At 34.1% G+C, this 16,674-nt stretch overlaps 1 protein-coding gene across 1 annotated transcript; it reads right to left on the reverse strand.

Moving 5' to 3' along the window:
* Positions 1-6,694: 6,694 nt before the first annotated feature.
* LOC142611550 (putative glycosyltransferase At5g03795) lies at positions 6,695-11,878 on the reverse strand. The gene is made up of 5 exons (XM_075783612.1): positions 11,719-11,878; positions 9,723-10,685; positions 9,467-9,597; positions 8,207-8,555; positions 6,695-7,638 (listed from the first exon to the last, which is right to left on the reverse strand). The coding sequence occupies exons 2-5, from the start codon at positions 10,572-10,574 to the stop codon at positions 6,976-6,978; spliced, it is 1,995 nt and encodes a 664-aa protein (XP_075639727.1). The 5' UTR covers positions 10,575-10,685; positions 11,719-11,878; the 3' UTR covers positions 6,695-6,975.
* Positions 11,879-16,674: the final 4,796 nt, after the last annotated feature.

Raw genomic sequence — 16,674 nt, forward strand, 5'->3', positions numbered from 1 at the left:
TTTTTAGTAAGACCACTTCCCATCAAATGCAGACTTCAATTCAAGAGGCCCTTGGAGTACCTGTGGTCAAACAATATGAGAAGTACTTAGGGTTACCAAGTTTCATAGGGCGAAAAAAGAAGGATAGCTTTGACAACATTAAGCAAAGAGCCTGGAAAAAGCTTCAAGGGTGGGAAGGCAAGCTTCTATCACAAGCGGAGAGAGAAATTTTAATTAAGGCAGCGGCTCAAGCACTATCCACCTATACTATGTCATGTTTCAAACTACCGGTTACTCTTTTCCATGACATTGAAGCTCTAATTCGAAGATTCTTTTGGGGGCAGCGAGGAGAGAGTAGAAAGGTGCATTGGGTAAGATGGGAAGAGCTATGTAAGCCAAAGGAACAAGGAGGGATGGGTTTCAAGGATTTGGCTCGTTTCAATGATGCTTTGCTCGCTAAACAAACTTGGAGACTTTTACATGATAAATCCACACTTTTTTACCAGATTTTTAAAGCGAGGTTTTTTCCAAATTTTTCAATCATGGAAGCCACTTGTCCAAATTCGGCATCCTATGCATGGAAGAGCATTATAAAAGGGAGAGATGTGATTAAACGTGGAGCAATTTGGGGAATTAGAGATGGGAAGTCAGTTCATATTTGGGGGGATAGGTGGTTGCCACACAAACATTCACCTCTTGTTTTATCTCCACAAGTAGAAGGGTTGGCTAAAGCAAAAGTCCAAAGCTTGATTGATGAAGATCAAAGATGTTGGAAGACGAACTTGATTGATGAAACCTTGCTGGATTTTGAGGCAACAATAGTAAAAAGTATCCCCCCCTGCCTTACTGATCAGCCGGATGAATTAATTTGGCCTTACAGTGCAAACGGGACATACACGGTCAAGACAGGATATTGTTTTCTATAGAAGGAGTTTCAGAACCAACAATCGGGTCAATCTGAACCTTTGATGCTCAAGCCATTGTGGAAAGGGATATGGAGTCTCAATGTGCCAAGCAAAGTGAAGAATTTAGTCTGGCGAGCTGCAAAGAACTCACTCCCCACGAAGCAGAACTTAGTCAAAAGAAAGGTGTTAACTGATGATTGTTGTGATCAATGTAAAATGCAGCAAGAGAATACATTCCATGCTCTCTACCTTTGCCTGAAATTGGAGGAAATTTGGCTTTCGGGACAAGCATGGAACTAGTGCACTCTACGGCAAATGACAAGCTTCATTGATCTCATGGGGTGCATTTTGGCAGAGAATAGGGACCCGGACCTATTTGCGATGGTTGTATAGGCTGTATGGAAGAGAAGGAATGATATAAGGGTAGGGAAAAAAAGCAAAAGTCTCACAAACTTGGTGCAGCAAGCTCGCAGTAGGTTACACGATTTTTTGCTGCATAATTCTACAGTAACGACATCTGTGGGAAGTCCTCCAACTCAGTGGCAGCCCCTAGCGCACCTACAATACAAGATTAACTTTGATGGGGCAATTTTCAAGGCTGAAAACCAGGCAGGAATAGGGGTGGTAATTAGAGACAGCGAGGGGCAGGTGATGGTCTCTTTGGGGCAATGAATCCCACTGCCCAATACAACTATTAAAGTTGAGGCCTTGGCAGCTCGGCGTGCTATGGAGTTGGCGTTGGAAACTGGCCTCAATAAGGGGGTGTTGGAGGGTGATTCACTCATCCTCATTAACGCTCTGAAGTCAACCTCTCACAACCTTGCACAATTTCATCACATTATCAATGATATACAATACTTAGCCTCTCAGTTTTCCATTATTTCTTTTTCTCATGTAAGGAGGCATTGTAATATTGTAGCTCACTCGCTCGCGAGGTGGGCAATTTCTTTTTCTTCATTACAAGTCTGGATGGAAGATGTACCACCAGAGATTATAGATGTACTTCAGGCTGATTTCCATAGCCTTAGATGAATAAAAGTCTTATGAGGTGGATTCTCAAAAAAAAAAAAGAAACTGGCATACTAAAATTACGCCCTTTTTTTAAAAAAAAAATTAATGGAAAAAAAGGAATTCTAATTTTGGATTTTTTAATTCGAATGTTTTTTTTTTTTTTTTTAATTTGGAATAGGAGAAGGGGAAACCTAGACTGAATACTTAGCGAAATGGAATAAGGACTTAGACCTAGTCACGGAGCGAGTTATAAATCTATCTCCTAACACTGACACGCCAACTCCACAGAGCAACTCCAAACACAGACCTAATCGCGAAGCGAGTTATAAATCTATCTCCTAACACAGACTTAAGCAATGTGGGATTGAATACTTAGCGGAATGGAATAAGGACTTAAACTCACTCACCAATTCCAAAATTGCATGCGGCAATTAGAGTGGTGGAGCGAGTTATAAATCCTCTCTTAACACAGACCTAAGCGACATGGGACTAGACTCAAATGTCAAGAAATAGCATTTGACCTAAAATATCTTTAAATAATTTGATTAATGAAACTTTATTGTAGCTAATTATTACAAATTAACTTAAAAACGGTTTCTCAAAAAAAAAAAAAAACGTAAAAACTAATATTACTAAATTATGTATTTAGTTTCTATCTTATGTACCATATTTCAATTTGGTCGCTAATTTTTCAATTGTTTCAATTTAGTCCCTAACTTTTCAGTACCATGTCAATTTAGTCCTTGCTGTTATTTTTTGGATAAAAATTGATGACGTCTCTAATAACTAAAATAAAAAAATAGTTTTTGTTGACGTGACAATACACTAAAATTTTATTTTGGCCATTTGACATGTCATCAATTGTTATCAAATGGTCATTTGGCCATTTGACACAACACTAAAAGGTTTGGGACCTAATTGACACAATTGAAAGGTTATGGATCAAATTGAACTATGTTTTAAAAAATAACTGGATAAGGACTAAATATGTAATTTGTCCTACTATATATTTTGAAAATTTAACCGTCAAATTGAATATTCTTTATTTTCTTAACTTATATGTCAAATTTCGTGTCAATCAGATATTATTTACTATTCAATGTATAAACTTTTTTTATGCATGATTTTAAACTACAAGAATTTGAAATTTAAACATTTAATTGATGACATGGTTATTAATCTTTAATTTTCTAAAAATTTTGCAAGTATAAAGGACATAAGAAAAAAATGCAATTCAATTATAAATTTGTCAAAATTTACATTCAATAAAAAGATATTGAGTGGAGTTATAGTTGTGGGGGCAAAAGGGTCAATATGTTCTTGGGCCTTGGGCTTGATTCGAGGGTATTAACTTGTCCGAAGAGAGTTTAGTGGTAATAACTCCATCGAACTTAAAAGCCCACAAGCAAACTATTGCGAAAGAGGTTGGTGGAAATAGTCCGAGGAGGGGGATCTTCTTGGCTATATGAAGTAAAGACTATGCTATGCGTTGTGATGTTTATAAGGAAATTCTAGGAGGTCTGGTAGATGAAGATGTGTTCCACAAGGATACAGAGAGAAAGAGTGAATAAGAAATATCTTAGAAAAAACTTTTACCACAACATTAAAGACTCTGCACCTACCTCTCTAGCCACATTAATAAAGAAATGACCTCTGAACAATAGTGATCAGCCTTACAGTTATTGTTTGAAGATTTCAAGAGGGTGGGGGATGAGACAAATATCAAGATTGGTGATCTGAGTCATACGTGGGAGATGGAGAGAAGAAGGAGGATGATATAAAAGGAAAATAAAGGCATTCAAGTAGGGGGATTGGAGAAGAAAGAGAAAAATATTGTACACACCACCTTCAATTGTAAGTTATTTTTAAAACAAGGAAAAGTAATACAAGTCATCCTCAGGTTACGTCCGAGGAAAGTTTCTATTACATAATCAATTTGTCACACGTAAATTGGGGATCTAGCCCATCATTTTTGTTATCCAACATCCATAGAACCTAGATTTCAAGCCCACACTCTATAAATTTCATTGTATAGGGCTTTTTGGGCCTACACCCTTCGTATTGTTGGGTTCGGGTGTGAATTGTGATCTTACAATAGTCATTAGTTACAAACTTTTTCCTTAGATAATGGAGTTATACGGTATATTTAATATAGTTAACCTAGGTAAGGTATAACTTTATATCGCATTCTGCAATACCAACTTTGTTTTTCTTTGTGGGTTCTAGTTAGCTCAACTTTGTGGGTTCTAGTTAGCTCAACAGGTAAAATCTCTGATGGTTGAATAAGAGATCTGGAGTTCAATTCCCACATACACCAAAAACTAATTGATGTCTAAATTTAATGATAAAGAGCTAGTATCAAGAGTGGACGCCATAGGTTGAAACTATCTCAAAAAAAAAAAAAAACTTTGTTTTTCTTTCTTTCTTTGTTTTCATTTTTGTTTAAATTCCTTATATATTTACATTATTGACCAAAAACTTTACATCATACTTTTTTTGTTTCTTTTTTTTTTCTTTTCCTTTTTGTTTAAATTCCTTGTATATTTACATTATTGACCAGTAACTTTACATCATACTTTTTTTGTTTCCTTTTTTTTTTTTTTTTTTCCTTTTAGTTTGAATTCCTTGTATATTTACATTATTGACCAGTGACTTACATCATCCTATTTTTGTTTTTTTTTTTAGGTTTAAATTCTTTATATTATTTCAGTGGATAGTAATTTGTGACAGTAACTAATAACTACATCATGTTTGTTGTTAATCTTATATTACGTTATTTTTTGTTAGTTTACTTTAGTTTTTGGTTTAAATTTTTTATATTTAAAAAGTGTTATGTCCACAATATTTTCACAACAAATTAATCATAGATTTTTTTTTTGAGATAATATAGACAAAAAACATAGGGATGAGGAAGGAAGAAGTGGGAAGACAGGTTAATCATAGGTGATAAGTTGTTATTGATTCTAATTTTAATCCACAATTTAACTTACTTTTTTTACCACACATTACAACCAATTGTAAGAGGCAAAATTTTAAGCCAATTGTAAAATGCCACATCAAAATTTAGTGACAAATTAATATATAATTAAATTAATTAAATCAATTAATGATATGTGTCATCCAGATTGACATCACATTGGCATATTAAAATTTGCCACGTGTCATTTGACGCACAAGATAAATTTTTTATGCTCTTCTTTTTGTGTGTGATTTTACCTCTTTTTTTCTAGTTTTCTTTGTTCACATTATTTGTTTGTGACATCATTTTCAATTTTATAATAGTTTTCACAATCACGAAGTGCTTTTTTGAAAGACCCTTTTGCTCAACAAATTGGTAGCAAACCTCCACTAACAGTGGTAACTAATTTTATGGAAGCAAAGCAGGAAAGAGCGATACTAAGGAAGACAATGAAAAAAACAAAGCCCCCAAAGATCCTAGTCATACAAAGCCTTGTCATTGTTGTCAAGCTCCTCTTTGTAAAGGTTGGGGAACGCACTAGCTTTAGATTGCTCATCAAATCCCACTTCACTGTATCCCACATTGACTCCGTAAGTGTGTTGGGAGTAGGTCTAAACTTAGTCGTAGCACCATCATGATGACTGATGACAATGACGACGGGGGCAGTAAGGGAGAGAGCAAATTTGTTTGATAGAAAAGAGGGGAAGGGTAGAAAGAAAGAAGACAAAATCTACATATCTGTTACATCAATATGCCTATCAAACTTAAATATATACAACCAAGATTAGAGGTGTGTAGCTAACCCATCAATACATCAAAATCGATTCGATCTAATCCAACTCATTGAGTTGGGTCAGTTTTTAGAGGTTAGTGAGTTGCGTTGGGTTATATAAATAATAATATCTCTCATCTCTTATTTAATTTTTTTAATCCATTAACTTATACTATAATTTAAGCAATATATGTATCAATCTATGACATACAACTGTTTTATTTTTATTTTTTTGAGAAGGTATGACATATAACTGTTAATACATGATTTAGCTGTTATTTACAAATTTAATTTTTGTGATTGTAGTAAATAAACTTAGGTTAAATCTATCGTACTCAATACCTTTTCTGTGTATTGAACGAGTTAGCGATTAGTAATAATAATAGAAGAAGCATGTTTTATTGTGTAAATATATTTTAATTAATAACTTAAGGCACAATTGAGAAATATGGTGACATTTCATTTATATTTACTTTTATCAAATACAATTAAGAGGATAAAACCATAGAAGAACAGTTATAGTTTTATTTATTTATTTATGTATTTACTTAAATGGAGTCTTATTAGGGTTTTTTATTTTGTATTATTTGGGTGGGGATCTGGAAGGAGGAGAGGCTTATTAGGCTTATGTGTACAAAAAAAATTTAAATAGTTTTTTTTAGATTTAATGGTTGGATACAAAATTAAAGTACTTTTTTCTCTCATTTAAATCTCCTATCTTCTTTGCGCTCGCGTGCACATGTGCAAGATTCAATAAAAAGTCTCATAGTCAAGAGTTTTATAATTCAACTGGTAGGTCAATACTTTCAACAAATATGTCTAGGTTTAAATCCCTTCTTTTGCTATCAATTTAAAAAAAGAAAGAAAAGAGAGAGAGAGAGAGAGAGAGAGAGAGAGAGAGAGAGGTAGGTAAAATATAAGAATAAGGAAATATAATAAAATTGTGGAATATCTTTTACCAAAAATTCACTTGTAGACAACTTGGGAAATTTAGTAATGATATAATAATAACCACTTTTCTGCAAATGTCCAGCCCCTTTGATCAAAATAAGATTGAAAAAAGAAAAGAAAAAAAAATCACTCGTTAAATATTGAAGATTTCATCAGCCAAAATATCAAAAAATTTATTGGAAACTGACATGTCCAGCCTAAGAATATACAAGAATACAATGGGCAGAGAAAGAATAAAAGAAAAGATCACTGTTCTCGTATTTAATTACATCAAAAGAATTTGCCAACTATTCTCCAAAATTTCTTATTCTGAGATTGCAACCTGTCTACTTCATTTTCTTCTTGTCCCAATTCCAGTAACATCCAAAAATGTATGTCAACTATGAGTTCCTTGGTTATCAGGAGCTTATTTGATAAAGTCTATTGTACCAAATTGAGTGGAGGATCATATGAAAGATATCGTACTTCACAGGTTTAGCATGCCAAAGAAAATGCTGTTGCACCTTTTTGACCCTCATCTGCAGCTCAAGATATCGCTTCTCTGGAATTGAAAGAAGTATACTTTTCAAATTTGGGATATCCTTCTCCAAGACAAAAACAGCAAAGGAATCCCAGTTCAAAACTTCAAAGAAAGGTGGGACAAAATTATCTGATATGAACACTGGGACGCACTCGTAAAATATGGCCTCCACCACTCTTGGGCTGTTGACTTCATAACCTTTTGCACATATACAGTATTTGCTGCTCTTCATGTGCTGAATATAGTTCTTATTGCCCTTGGCCTTGGGCATTTGACTAAAGATTTTCATGTCAGGATCTTTATTTTCCCAGTGCTTTAACAGAATTGGCCGTAGATAGCCATGCATGTTTCCTGCAAAGAAAGCAAGGATTGATCTTTGAGAAGGACGTTTTCCCCCAAGATTCCTTAGTAGATTCTGAGGTGAGAGCACTAATGTTTCTGGAAGAGACACGTCCTTGCCAAGAACAAAACCTTCTTTCACATCAGCATTGCAGAGTGCTCGTATGCACTTAGCCATATATTCCCTTGTTTCTGCTGGGGCCTGAGGAAGTGGACTATTATTAGAAAAATATATTGATCTAAAGTAATTTAGATGTCATATTGATACAAAATTCAGGTTTTGGATGCCACAATAAAAATGACATTATTTAAACTGTTTAAAAAGCATTCCAAGTTTCATATCCATCCTCTAGCACAAGGTCATCACTCATAATAGAGAAGAGAGAGAAAAAATGATCATCACTTCATCACATCAACTGATGATCAAATAAAAATTAACACTACTTCAAATTTAGGTTATTCTGCTTTACACATGACAAATAAAATCATTTAGGCAAATTTAAAACATATTTAAAATGTTATGTAAGACATAAAGGGAATCATCCAAATTTTCATTAAGACCTTGTTATGAATATGTATAAGTGAGAGGTCAATCGTAATATTGAAATTACTCAAATATATATAACATATTTAATATTCACCCCATAAATAGCACGTATTTGGGTTAGGTTAAATAAATTAACCCTAAACACAATTCCCAACGTATAATAAACCTAAATGTCCTCGAGTGATTGGCAGAACATAGTTCCAAAAAAGTATGAAAAGCATACCCAGTCATGGCAAGCAACAAGAAAATGATCTGCTCCTCCAGTCCTGTTCCAAAAAGGATATTTCATTGAAATCATGTCTAAGTAATTCTTCAAATGTTGTATAAGGTTCTGATGGTTGTGTGAATCAGGTACATATAATGTTGTCTCCAACATCCGAGAGCTGAAAGGTAAGTAAAAGAGATGGGCTTTCCTTGGGTTTTTCGTAATAATTTTTTTGTTAGCTTCTAGCAGCTTCATGAACCATCCCTCAGATGCATATATTCCCTTGAGTGGTGGCTTGTGGAAGATGGGTTTCTCTCCTTCCCTGTAAATGTATACCTTGAGAGTTTTTTCCATTAACTCATAGCTCCTGCAATTTTGATGGATAAATTAATGAAGATGCAATTCACTTGAGCATTATAAAAATAAAAATTGTTTGCATGTGAGGTTGCAGCTACACAGCCTGTGCACATCTTTGAAAGAAATACACCAATAAATAATGCTTAAAAACAAAAAGCCAGCCAATTGCAAAATAATGCATTAATTGAATATTTCACAAATACATATATACGTAAAGAAGGATATGCTGGAACTAAAAAGACATAGCCCCTAGGTCTATATTCAGGTGGTAATGACAAGTGGCGTTGAGGTAGGGATGACATGAATCTGCTAAGCAGTTGATGTGGGCGCAAGATACACCTTTAGATTTGTAATATTTTATCTGAACCATGAAATTGATCCATTTCAAAAGGAGAGAATTCTAATTAGGAAGGGGGGAGGGGGGCAGGATTGAAAAGAATTGAACAGATCAATGATACAAATATCTGCGAGTAGAGTAGCATCCATGTCATACAGTCAACTAAAGAACCACCCTATCCTCGTTTATTGTGTGCTAATCCTTCTTATTTCCAGTTAGTCCAAGAAGATGCAATATGCATAAATTATCAAAAATACTGATTGACATCAAAAGATCTTACACTTATTTCATCAACAATTCAATAGAAAATGATGCAGTGTGGCATTAGTGCACAGTCCATACAGCCAAAAAGTGAACAACTAACAGTTACTTTATGTGTCTGGTCACTTCTTGAAAGTCAAGGAGGGAGGAAGTTTGAAGAGAAAAGAGAGGGTGGGGGGCGGGGGGAGGGGGGTGGGGTTGGACAGGCTCATGTGGAAAATCTCACACTTCTAGTGAAAATAGAAAGTTTCACACTTTTAATCAACAACATTCAAAAAATTCATAAGGAATAAATTAATATTCAACGGATATGATTAGCTTGCCTTTTGAACATGGAAATGTTCCTATAGAGAGGAGCATAGAGATTGGGATCATTCTTTATGATGGGTGCATTCTCAATCAGTGATTTTGCATGCAGTAATTCTCGGTCAACAGCAGAAGATTGTGGTGGTGTCTACAAACAAAATGAACAAAAATAAGGAAAAATGCTGAAGCAAGTTTTCATAATTTGAATCTATTCTGCTCTCACATAATAACTGAAAAGAAAAAGATCCCGTAAAGCAGAGGTTTAACACATACTATTGACTGGGATGAAGCATGATTCAGAAGCAACAAATCATTCATCTCAGATATTGAAATTACTGCAGAGGTTGTCTCAAGCCCTTTATTCACCATGGGGACTCTGTTCGCAGAAGAATTATCATCCGATGGACTAGGGCTACCTTGCAATAGCCCAGAATTTTTATTAATCTCAGAAGTGGTCGTCCCATTTTTCTCCAATAAGGACGTGTTGGAATCAACAACAGGCGTTCTAATATTTGTATCCATAACGGTAGAAGTCACGGGCGGGCCAGGCGGCAGTGCAGGGGAAGGGGAGGCAAAACCAGTGTCTGCATCTCCAATATGCCCTAATGTGGAAGCATTAGTTCCCTTTCCAACCTTACCCACTGGAAATTTACCATCTGTAGTATCATTCTTTTGATAAAAGCTTTGATTAGGTTCTTTTGCCTCCTCTGGGGCAGGTCCATTACCCCAATTATTTACATTGGCAACTGTGGAATTTCCATTTAGCTCTACCAAATTCTCAGATGAAGGGTCTTTATTAGCATTATTATTTCCATCTAATCCTAAGGAATTGTTTAAGCTTCCATTTCTATCTGATAAAAAATTGTTCTTTTGGTTCCTATCCATTCCTTCTGACTTTCCAATATTATCAGATCTCTCATGAATAGCATGTGCATTGGTGGAGTTTGAACCATTCAAAAACGTTATGTTACCAATTGTATTGGATTTAGATAGTGAATTCCCATTCGGGAAGCCACTATTTCCCACTCCTGAAACCTTGCCAGCAGAAAACAAAGAGAATAGAGCACTACCATAAGGAAGTTCAAAATACTGGAACACTATAATCACCCCAAACAGCATGCCCATAACCCAAAGCAATTTTTTGGTTTCCACCTGACATAAAGAATAAAGTTGTTGACCCAATTTGAGGAACCACAAACTTTATTCTTGGCTGACTTTCAATGAGCATAATCACCTCTGCAAGTTATCCCAAATGCCAAAGTTTTGTTAGAAATAAAGATCTTTTCTTAATTGCCAGGAAACTTAATATTTCCTTCAGTCAGTTGCCAAATGCAGTAAAAAGACATTAAATAAACCCCCCAAAAAAAAAATCCACTCATTCAATAACAGAAACACTTCTCAGGAGCGCAAGTCAAATAGATTATTTTGATTAAATTTAGTGTGACTATTTCTGTGGAAACCAAGATGGCAATGCTGCTAAGATATATATATTTTTGGGAAGAGAGGGGGGGGGGGGGGGGGTTGTTTGAGGGGAAGAACAATCTAAACTTTGATTTCCACCATTATCTCGTTTAATAAAGCATCATGCATAATTTACTTTTTAAGTAATTTCTTAGTGTTCAAACAAATTCTTAGAAGATCACTATCAACTCCGTACACCAACCAAACAAATTAACAATAAAGTCCAATGCTTCATGAGTCATGGCAGAACGATGTAAGTTGTAACATCCAATCTGCATTAATATCCACTTATCAAAAATCAAACAACACACTCTATAGTTCATAATTGCCCACAGAAAATCATAAAGAAAAGAAATTCAGGATCTTCAAGTACCTACCAAAGCTCAAATTTACCCACTTAGCAAACAACAGTTGAACTCATATACTTCGCCATGCAAGCAAGAAGAAAGAACTGTTCAGATTTAAATACTTCATCACTCACCAAATACAAAAATACCCATTAATCTAAAGTCAAACAACATAACTTGTACCAGTTAATTTTCAATAAAAGAACTAAAAATAATTAACAAGACCTTCAAGCACAAAAAAAAAATAATAACAACAACAACAAAATTTTCCACTAAAACAACAGAACATCTAATTTCAATTCCATGTTCTACAAAACAAGAACAAAAATGAAATAAAGACAGAGTCCAACTGTCTAAGCTTTGACTTTAATTTCATAAACTGGGTTTGGCTCAAAATTTTCATTAATTTTTTTTTTTCCTCTTGTTGTTTACTTTTTGAGATTGAACTTGAAGAAACGTACCTGGCTTTTAAGCTTCGAGCTTCAGGTTCGACAATTCAACAACCTTTCGCAGTTTCGTTTACTGGTTTTTCTTCTGGGGGGGTTATCTTGTAATATAAACGGTGTGTGACTTTAATAAGGTTCAACTCTTTGGACATTCTTCTAATCTCGACCAAAAAAAAAAAAAGCCACCTCTTTGGACAAAAAAGTACTATTTTTCCATTTTACAGAAAAAACCATCCGTTCAGACAGAAATTTATATAAGTTCACCAGCGCTTTCGCTTTTTTTCTTTTTCTTTTTCTTTGTTTTTTGGAAGAATAACAAGTATTTTAACACGCACAAAAAAAAAGAGGAAAGAAATTTAAAAAAAAAAAAACTTACAATAGTATATATTTAAAAGAGTCTAACTTTTTGATGCACAGCACAAGTTTTAAACCTTTTTAACTCACACTCATTTTTCAATATGAGATTAACTCACTGTTTTTTCTTTTAAGAATATTAAGTATTAACACCCACACGTAGGATTTTGACTAGTTTTATGGTTTTTTCAAGAGGCAAAAATAATATTTGAACTCATGTTTAATTTAGTCCCTACATATTAGACCCGGCCAATTTTAATCTATGTTATTTTCAAGTCATAGTAAGTTTAATCTCTATCAATAGATGACTAACTATATTTGTATTTGCCTATGTGACAGATGAAATGCACATATGGCACGATTTAAATTAAAATATTAATATTCACCTTACATGTCTTAAGTGGCCCCTCCATATTAGCTTCCCCCACATGACCCACTGGTCAAATCCAATTGAAATAAAATCCCCAATTTGAAATCCCCAAACCCTAACCCACAATGAAATCACTATTCACAACCACAACTCTTCTCACCTATTCTCCACAATCAAAGCTCCTCTCATCTGGCTGATTCCATCTACTCTCGTCTCACCAATTCCCACACATAATTTTGTACATTCTTCACATTGATCGTTGAATGAAAAGAATAATGAATATTCTTGGAACTCGTGTATTTTGAATGTATAAATTGTGTATATTTATAGAAATAGTGTTTTTTATCGAAAGAATTTTTTTATTTAGATCGAAAGAAATTGTGGATGTTGAATGTAAATAATTGTGTACAATCGCAAAAATTATGTACCTTAATATACAATATTTTATTCATTTCTTAAAAATTATGTACATTTAATTGTGTCTATTCCTTGAAAAATTGTGTATTTAATTTAAAGAATTGTGTACGTTCTTAAAAATTATGTATGTTAAATATGCAGAAATGTGCACATTCTTAAAAATTGTGTATGTTCAATGTACAAAATTGTGTACATTGCTTACACTTGTGAATATTTAATTTACAGAATTTTGTACAACATTAAAAATTATGTATGTCAAATGTATAGAATCTTGTATGTTCCTTGAAAAATTGTGGCATTCAATTTTCATGATTGTGGATGTTCAATCTAAAAATTTGTGTATGTTGAATTTACAAAATTTTGTAAAATTTAAAATTTTGTGTACTTTCTATGTACAAAATTGTGTACGTTAAATTTACATAATTGTATGCATTTTTTAAATTGTGGGCATTCACCATTATGTGCATTCATAAGCCATTGATATTCCTCAATCAAACTACTAGCACCCTCAAGAATCACCTTCGAATGTGTTTGAAACTACTCAAAATAAAATCTATTCCTCACGTTCCAGATTGCTCACGCCGTAACAATCCACTTCTCTAATTCTTGCTGGCTCAGTTTGATTTGCATATGTTGTGCACATAATTGTGTACATTCTAAAAAATTGTGTATGTTGAATGTATATAATAAAAAATGTCATATTTATCGTCAAATTCTCTTTTTCAAATCATATAAACCTTTTTTCAAATAGTGCAATGTTTATTGTAAAGTATTATATTTTCTGCTGGGGATTCATAACTAATCTAAAAAATTGGGACAAAGCCTTATATTATTGTTATGTATATTATTAATTTCTTAATGGTATCTAACATAATTGTTATATCTAGTATTTTATTACTAATGTTTATTGGAGCACAAATATGATTTTATTGCGCGGGTTAGTAACTAATAAAGTTTTGGCTTCTAAATGTTTTTCGATACATAAAACTCATTTTCATTCATCATCTCACTCTCTCTTTATTAGAAAACTCACAAATTTTTGGTTTCAAGCAAACACCTCTCATCTCAACAACAACAGAGTTGAGATGCAATGGTCAATGATCTCATCTCTCTCTTTTAACTCTTTGTTTGTTTCTTAAGAAAACAAATTTTGAATTTATCTATCACGAAACTACATAGCAAACTTGTCTGAACAAATTTGGTACTCTCTCTCTCTCTCTCTCATTCTCTCCATTAGTAGATGTTTCTTCCTCTCCATTAGTAGTATTATTTGGAGTAGGGTTTGGATACTTTGGAATTGGAATTGCATACTTGCCCTTTATGGTTCATTTGGTTGGGAGTGAAACAAGGAGGATAGAAAACAAGGAAGAGAAAACTGATTTTTATGGGTGTGGGATAATAGAACATGTGCTAAAATTAAATAATATAATGTTTGAGATAGTCACTTTTTCTTGGTAATGTTAGACTCAGGAGTGGAACTAGAATTTTATGAATTGGGGGTGGCAAAATAATAGTAAATAATATGAAGAGTTTGGGAGGCTAACCATATTTCTTTTGAAAATTTTAGGTAAATTTAAAAGTAAAATTCTAATATTTAAGAATTGGGGGAGGGGGGAGGGGGGAGGGGGGGGGACCGTATATATTTTGAAAATATCAGGAAACTTTTGGAATAGTTTTATAAAATTAGAAAAGTTTGGGGGCCATGGCAACCAGCCATTCTAACTGAGTCTGCCCCAGTTAGACTTCAGGTATTGAACAATAGATTTTAGTAATGAATTTGTCTAAACCTTCATTCTTTGATTCTTCTCTATAGTCATGTCATCTATGGGGAATCATTGCATTATATACTTCCATATTTTTTTGTAGAGTTCGGGAAAAGTCTTGAGTGTTAGCATACCTACATTTGAAGCCCTTACTCAATTCGGAATTGCTTTGATCACGACTAAAAATTCCAGTGAAGTGGAATCATCATATCAGGGAAGTCTGTTTCGTACTGTACTGGCCGGTACAGCCGATATTTACCGTTCCGGCACCTTGGCCAGTACAGAAACAAAGTTGTTTCGTACCGGAAAATATACCGGCCATACCGGGTCATTTCGGCCATATTGGAGGAAAATTTTAGATTCTAGCCGGTAAATGCATACCGGAAGGGAAAAAGAACTATGTTTTTTTGTCACTCTCACCTTCCACCGGCGAGGCAGCGACGATCTCAAACCTCAAGTAGGGGTCGTGGACTGATTTGGCTGCTGCTGCTCCTTCATCTTCATCATCTTCTTCTTCTTCTTCTTCTTCTTCTCCTCTTTCTTTCTCTGGCGTCTCTTTCTCTCTCTCTTTCTCGGTTTTCTTTTTGTTTTTTGAAACTTTTCTTTTTTCAAACCTGCCGATCTGCCCAAGAAAAGACTTCATAGCTTTTGATATTTTCAAAGCATCAGATGATAGGTTGGCATTTATTGAGTGGGTGGGTCTTTGAGGTTTTTTTTTTTTTTTTTTTGGCTTCTCACTTTTATATTAATGATGATAACTCTAAAAAATATATATAAAAAGTTGTCAAAGTGATATATTGAGTTATTAGAAATATAATTTTGTATATTATATAAAATAGTAAAAAATAGCGGTAAATTCGAAATGGTACACCGGTATTGTCCGGTATCCGAAATATATCGTACCGTAGGCCAAACCGGTACAACTTCCGGTACGATATTGACTTCCTTGCATCATATAGCTTAACGGTATCCCTATTGAACTTTTCTATATTACATTTTGTCATAATACTGAGGGAATGTAGCTTCTTGTTGGGCGGGGGTTTTCCACTTTGGAGTCTGGACTAGATATGTTTTGATATCTTGCCATTACTTTTGTATGGACACTAGATTGCTTAATTTTGGCTGGACAATTTATCCTTATTATTATTATCTAATATGAGAGATGTTGGGTAGGAAAGTAGAATTAATGTCATCAGACCAAGACACCAATTAGTTTTTGGTGTAAGTGGGGATTGAATCCTAAATTTTTTATATAATCATAAGAGACTTTACCAATTAAACTTACTGGAACCCACTATTATTTTTGGTTGATGATGCATTGATATTCTGTTTTCGTAGTAGTTGTTCTATGTCTTGACTATTTCTTTTCATCCTGTATGTGCACATTGTGTAGTCATCTGATACACGTCTTAGGCCCAATTTCTGGTGCAAATAGTCTAAAATTTGGGCCAAAGTCCAGTCCAACTCATTCTTTGCACGTACTGTTGCTGTTAAACCAAACAAAACTAGGTACTATGTTGACAATACCATGGATGTTGTGACATTGCTTTAAGGCTTGGCCACTGTATCAATTATCAAGTCAAGGTGTAGTTTCGATATCCAAGTCTTCTGTCCTTGCAATCCCAGTGAGGAACAGAGGATAGTGCTTTTTTGGGTTTCTTTCAAAAAAATGAAACAAGTTATAGATGGACACCTTGTAATTGTATATAGAAGTAGAACTAGATCTTTTTTTCTTTCCACTGTACTTAGTACTACATACTATGGGTTATGCATGTTACGTGGAGTCACCAATTGTTTCACATTCAAAACAGTATATGGTTTCACATTCAAAACAGTCTATGGGAAGGTGGATATCACTTCCTATAGGTATAGCTATTCCAATATCATAAATTGAATGATTCATAGCAATGCTTTACTTTTCTCTATCATTCTCTATCTTATTGAAGACTTAAAAAGCCAGCTTCACCCATTCAGAAATTGGATGTCACTCTCATGTGGATCACATGCAAACAAATCAAACTGAGCCTTGTATATGGATGGAGGAATGTCCTCTTGAAATATCCGTTA

The sequence above is a fragment of the Castanea sativa genome, chromosome 10 (assembly GCF_040712315.1).
Source record: "Castanea sativa cultivar Marrone di Chiusa Pesio chromosome 10, ASM4071231v1".
Taxonomy (NCBI): Eukaryota; Viridiplantae; Streptophyta; class Magnoliopsida; order Fagales; family Fagaceae; genus Castanea; species Castanea sativa.

Bases quoted from the DNA above. Each gene is read 5' to 3' on its own strand.
- LOC142611550 (XM_075783612.1), bottom strand. From the start codon at position 10,574: ATGGGCATGCTGTTTGGGGTGATTATAGTGTTCCAGTATTTTGAACTT. The intron at 9,598-9,722 runs GTATGTGTTAAA...TTTTGTTTGTAG, and splicing joins ATGCTTCATCCCAGTCAATA to ACACCACCACAATCTTCTGC. The intron at 8,556-9,466 runs GCAAGCTAATCA...TCAAAATTGCAG, and splicing joins AACATTTCCATGTTCAAAAG to GAGCTATGAGTTAATGGAAA.